The 6,456-nt window shown below is 38.1% G+C and overlaps 1 protein-coding gene across 1 annotated transcript; it reads left to right on the forward strand.

Moving 5' to 3' along the window:
- The first annotated feature begins 4,960 nt into the window (after positions 1–4,960).
- On the forward strand, positions 4,961–6,088 carry LOC119667403 (mediator of RNA polymerase II transcription subunit 15-like). Its single transcript, XM_038076693.1, has 2 exons — positions 4,961–5,431; positions 5,624–6,088. Exons 1-2 carry the CDS (start codon positions 4,961–4,963, stop codon positions 6,086–6,088), a joined length of 936 nt encoding a protein of 311 aa, XP_037932621.1.
- The last annotated feature ends 368 nt before the right edge of the window (positions 6,089–6,456 follow it).

The following is a 6,456-nucleotide window of genomic DNA, read 5'->3' on the forward strand; positions in this document are numbered from 1 at the left end:
TGCCTGGCAAGCATATGGTTATATCGAAGGCAAAGTGTCGCCGATATGTGTGGTGTCAAATTCCTTGTGTGGAATTATGCATTTGTTTGTAAACAATGCAATGCGCTTGGAAACAATTAGTGTATTTTTATATACACTGCGCATTTAAATATAGAACCACTTATTATTATATTAATTGTATGCATTGCCAATATAACTAACGCATAAACATTACACTTCCTTTTTGGGAAAGAATAATGCCATAACGGGATCATTTTTACTTTCTTATAAATAAAGTTTTAATTTTTAATGATTAGGTAAATTAGGTATATTTATTTGTATAATCACTACATTTATTGTAACTTATTCATTATACAATTTTATTCTATTAGCATGTACTAAGTGTTTCTTATTTTTATTGTTCCTTATTTCAATGTTTCCATTGTTTTCTATACTTTCTATTCTATAGGGACCCGTGTATTGACTATCTAGCTTATGACCTACTTCATTCCTAAGTAGTACTTTATCTCCTATACATTGTGACCGAAAAGCTTTCGGAAATTCTCATTTAAAATTCGCGCGCTGTATATTTTTCGATATTTTAAGTTTATGTAGTTTGGCAGCACTGTCCTTAATTACTATGCCAAAAATGAGCGCGATCTGTCAGACAGTTCGTTTACGGCAGCTGTTGAAACCAGTTCACCTCAGTAGTGCGTTGCGAAAAAAACAATGGAAAAAAATATTGATCAAAGAGTTTGCATCAAATTTTGTGTTTCGAACGAATTTTCGTGTGCAGAATCGTTGCGAATGCTACAAAAGGCTTATGGGGAATCAGTTTTATCGAAAACTCAAGTTTATGAGTGGTACAAAGCCTTTCAGGACTGTCGTACGACCGTCGAAGACATGCCGCGTTCTGGACGACCTTCGACCTCTACCACCGACGAAAACATTGAAAAGGCAAAGGAAATCGTGTTCAAAAATCCTCATGTGAGTGTTAGAGAGATAGCACGAGAGCTAGGCATCGGTCGTGAGATGGCTCGTTTGATTTTGGTGGACAATTTGTGTATGCGACGTGTCAACGCTCGGCTTTTTCCGATTCACCTCAATTTGTTCCAAAAACACCATCGTGGACAGGTCTCGTTAGACATGCTTGATCGTGCCAATTCCGATCCAACTTTCATGGAACGCATCATAACGGGTGACGAGACATGGGTCTACGAGTACGACATGCAAACAAGCCAACAATCATCGGAATGGAGAGGAAAAGACGAGCCGAAACCGAAAAAACCACGCCAAAGTCGCTCGAAAATCAAGGCAATGCTGATTGTTTTCTTCGATATTCGTGGTGTGGTGCATCATGAATTCGTCCCTGAAGGACAAACAGTCAATAAAGCCTATTATTTGACTGTTTTAAGACGTTTGCGTGAAAATATCCGCCGTAAACGGCCTCAATTGTGGAAGGATAATTCATGGATTTTTCATGACGATAATGCTCCCTCGCACCGAGCCAACATTATCAACGATTTTAAGGCCAAACATTCAATAAATACCATCGAACAGCCCCCGTATTCACCTGATCTTGCACCGTGTGACTTTTTCCTGTTTCCCAAACTCAAATTACCACTCAGAGGAACGCGTTTTGAATCCATAGAAGACGTAAAACAGAATTCGCAGAGGAAACTCAAAGCCATACCGGAAAGCGCCTATAAAAAATGTTTTGATGATTGGAAGAAACGTTGGCATTTGTGTATCGCTTCTAATGGAGCATATTTTGAAGGAGATAAAATAAATATTGATGAAGATTAAGAATTTTGCGTTTTATTTATTTATTTCCGGAAACTTTTCGGTCACAATGTATAATATTTAATTCTAATTGTTCACTATTTCTATCATGGAGCAACTTCTGTTTTAATTTAGACTTATCTAAAAGTGTTTTGGCTCTAGTGTGCGCTATTTCTAATCTATATTTAATTTCTTTACTATAGTCATCTATATTATATAATGGACTTATGTTACTAATTGTATTGAATTTATTGAAACCTTTAGGAATTTTTCCAAAAATAAGCTCGTATGGACAATATCCATGCACCACTGATGGTGTTGTATTGAAACAATATGTGAAGTATTTCAACCATATATCCCAGTCGTTTTTATCGACTGATATGTATGAACGTACATATTCATTAAATGTTCGGTGACTGCGTTCTACAGTTCCGAGTGTTTGGTGGTGATGAGCTGTTGATGTTATAGTTTTGATTTTTAAGTATTTGCATATATCCGTTATTAAAGAACTTTTATACTCTGTACCCATGTCCGTAATGAACGTCTTCATTGGACCGTACAAAAGTATAAAATTTTCAAAAATTGCCTTGGCTACAGTATTTGCACTTTTATTTGGTATTGGTATAGTTACTAAGTATTTTGTTAAATCACATATAAGTGTGACAGCATACTTATTGCCATTCTCAGTTTTAGGTAATGGACCAATGGTATCTACCAATACTGTGTCAAAAGAGCCTATTGGCGTATCGTTTATTGTCATTGGTATTTTTGTATGATTATTAATTTTAGATTTTTGACATTTCTGACATGATTTGACATATCTTGATATATCTTTGGTCATGTAGAAATGTCTTTTAATTTTTTGTAACGTTTTTGTTATTCCGCAGTGTCCACCTTCCACTGGGTCATCATGGTAATTTTTTAAAGTTTTTCTTATTTCTTCCTCTTTAACCAGTTTGGTCACCTTTGGCAGTAGCGCTACTGTTAAATTTTTCAATAATTTATTGCCCTTGGCCTTAAATTCATTTATTGAGACAAATTCGAAAATTTTCTCACTAGGTGCCATTTGTACTTTGTTGATGCGATGTTTGCAGGTTAATTTCTCTAACCTTGAGAATAATTGTCCTAAGTCAATTTTCTCATTGACAAACAGATTGTGGCAGCACCAGCCAAACATGTGCACGTTCGCAGCACCAGACAAACATGTGCATGCTTGAACATATGAACGACACGAAACACGGACACGCAATGAATGCATATATAGAGCAACAGCACTTGTGCACGAGTCAGTCGTTCGTTACATACGGCGTGGAATATACTAAACTGGTGACCCCGACGTGATCAGTTCTTTTCAGAAATGTTCACTAATTAAGAGTATATTTCATCAGCACACAAAAAGTTCTTTTCAGAACTTAAAAATATATTGCATCAATACATAAAAAGTTCTTTTCAGAACTTAAAAATATATTGCATCAGCACACAAAAAGTTCTTTTCAGAAATCGGCGAGCAGAGTTCCGGCTTAGTGGCAGTGCGAAACTAAGGAAAAAATGTCGATGCAAGATGAGAATGCAGCATCGCTCAGACAGCAGCGCGAAGACTTGCCACCAATGGTGAATCGCGTTTCGGTGAAGGTGCAGTTCGCGGTGGCAGGTGTGTGCAACGACATGACGAGATTCAACACCGTAGTGGCTGCCATAGAGTCCAGCATCGTAGCCGACGTGGCTGACGCAATGCTTCATCCGCCAGCAGCAAACAGGTACGAGAACCTAAAAAAACAAATAATCGAATAGTATGGTGAATCAGAACAGCGCAAAATTCAGCGGCTGTTATCAGACGTACAGCTTGGCGATCGTCGGCCTACTCAATTGCTAAACGAACTGACGACATTGGCGAAGGATAAGGTGAGCGACGAATTCTTGAAAACACTCTGGCTCCAGCGTTTGCCTCCACAAGTTGTAAGGACGGAAATTTTGACACCAAATTTCCGCCTACATAAAAAAACTAGGCACTGAATTAACAAAGAGGAAAATTGAAATTTTTGGTTAATTTAATTTATTTTGATAATTTTATTTTATATAACAAAAAAATTATTTTTTATTGACGATTTAAAGCGCGTGTTAGAATAACAAACTGTCAAAACAAAACACGACGAAAACAAAGTCAAAAGCACAGCGGCTTCACGACAAAGATCATAAACACAGCGGTTACACTGCTCAACCCAGTGGGTAAACGAACGGGAAAATTTAAATACGCTAGAAGAAAGCTCCCACGTATAGGTATTTAAGACAGCGAAATTATGAAGCAGGGGCGAGTCGATGAACATTCGTCAAGGTGGTATTACGCCGAAACAAAAATTATAATAATAAATTATATGTCTATGAAACATATATCAGAAATATATAAGTCCTGCGTTGGTATTACGACAACGGCCATAAATTATATGTCTATGAAACAACCTACGTCCCAGAAAAAAATAAATTCATTGTAATGACTCTGGACGACGGCTGAGGATACCCCAGCAAAAACTAAATATTTTTGAACGTCACCAAAAAGTGTCGTTACAATTGGCGCCCGAGCAGGGACAAGAGTTTTGAAAAAAAAAGAACGCACTAGGAACATAAAGAACGTTTCAGGAAAAAATCATTAGACTACACACAAAGTCGCTTAAACCACTAAACACAGGAACAGAGAAATCGGAAGCCACGAAAATGTACCTAAGGCCTAAAATTGCGAATCGTTGAATGAGGAACAGTGAAAGAGTTCGTTCTTCAAACAGAGCAGTGCGTCACCCCAAGAGAAGGTCTTGATCAAAGTCACGCGAGGAATTAACATACAATGCCATCATATATTGAAACCATTGAACAAATAACTGAGTGGTCAGTACGTTATGACGGCGAAGGAGATCCATTAGGCTTCGTGAGAAGGATAGAAGAGCTATCAGACATCTATGACATCGACATAAATGTAGTCCCAAGGACGATGCCCATACTCCTTGAAAATAGGGCACTGATGTGGCACCGCAACAACAATAAGCGTTGGAACCTCTGGTCAAGCTTCAAGGCAGACTTTTTAGAATTTTTCCTTCCACATGAGTATTTCAAAAGATTATAAGAACTTCGGACAGAGCAAGTTAAAACAAGTCGAAGTCCGGTACAGGAAGCGATCAGCAATCGCCTGATAAGTAAGCACCAAGAAACGATGTCATTACCAAATACCACGAAATGTATGCCAACTACAGGAACAGGGCAGAACGTTACTTACAGTGTGAATCTAAAGCCACATGGGCTACAAAATAAGAAAAGTTACCAGCAACAGCGTAGTTCTAAAGTTAAGCAAGCAACAACAGTAATAGCTAGAAGTCCAGTAACAAATACACTACCCACGCTAAGCATGCCGCATCGAAGTGATTCAGAACCATACTCAGTACCACTACAGGGAAAACCACAAAAACAGGCGTTACCTAAATGCGTCGTAACTCCTCCACAGATTTCAACGTCTCATAGGGAAAGTCCAGACGTATGTTATCACCAAGCCCATGCACAACAGTCGCCAGCCAACCGCAATCAAAACACACAACCACAAGAACAAAAGCATCAAATCGAAGAGCATGATTTATCATCACGCCCAGCACTGCTACAAGGTTTAGCGATAGTACCAGAGTCATTACATGTCAATCATCCATTGTTACCAACTTCTACAAGTTCAGAATCATCGTCGCAAACGCCACAGAGTCATTCGCAAAGTAATTTCAAGTCATCGTCGCAAACGCCACAGTGTCATTCGCGAAGTAATTTCAAATCATCGTCTCAAAAGCCACAGTGTAATTCGCAAAGCAACTTTAAACCATTGTTACAACCAAAGAAACTTGAGCCGCAGCCTCCACCTCCTGTTAATCAGCAACAAGCACAACGAGAAACATCACCAAGAAATAATCACCAGTCTGGTCCAGCATCATCTCCGTCATCGACTACATCGCCACAGAGGAAACCTACTACAATACAGCCAGTATCGAACAATCGTCATGTACAACCTACAAATCCATTAGATATCAATGTTTCAGATAGTAAACTTAATACAGAACTACCAAGCCAAGAAACTCAAGCAAAAGATAAAGTCAAGCGCGACAGTCAACAAGAACCATGGTCGCCGCAAGAGGAATTGAAAGTCGTTCAACCAAGCACAAAAGGAAACAAACCAGAAACACTAGTAAGACGTCTAAGCACCTTTAAACGAAAGGATGACCATCATCATGTCAAAAACCAAGACGAATTCTTGAAAATATTCAAGAGTCCTAAGATAAGAAAGAGAAATCGTGCCTCATCATAAGAACAAACACTGGGTTAGTGTTACGTTAAAATCATATCATCAGTTGTATTTTTTTTATCGCCCCGAAGAAGAAGGGAAATGTAAGGATGGAAATTTTGACACCAAATTTCCGCCTACATAAAAAAACTAGGCACTGAATTAACACAGAGGAAAATTGAAATTTTTGGTTAATTTAATTTATTTTGATAATTTTATTTTATATAACAAAAAAATTATTTTTTATTGACGATTTAAAGCGCGTGTTAGAATAACAAACTGTCAAAACAAAACACAACGAAAACAAAGTCAAAATCACAGCGGCTTCACGACAAAGATCATAAACACAGCGGTTACACTGCACAACCCAGTGGGTAAACGAACGGGAAAAT

Source organism: Teleopsis dalmanni, chromosome 1 (assembly GCF_002237135.1).
Source record: "Teleopsis dalmanni isolate 2A chromosome 1, ASM223713v2, whole genome shotgun sequence".
NCBI lineage: Eukaryota > Metazoa > Arthropoda > Insecta > Diptera > Diopsidae > Teleopsis > Teleopsis dalmanni.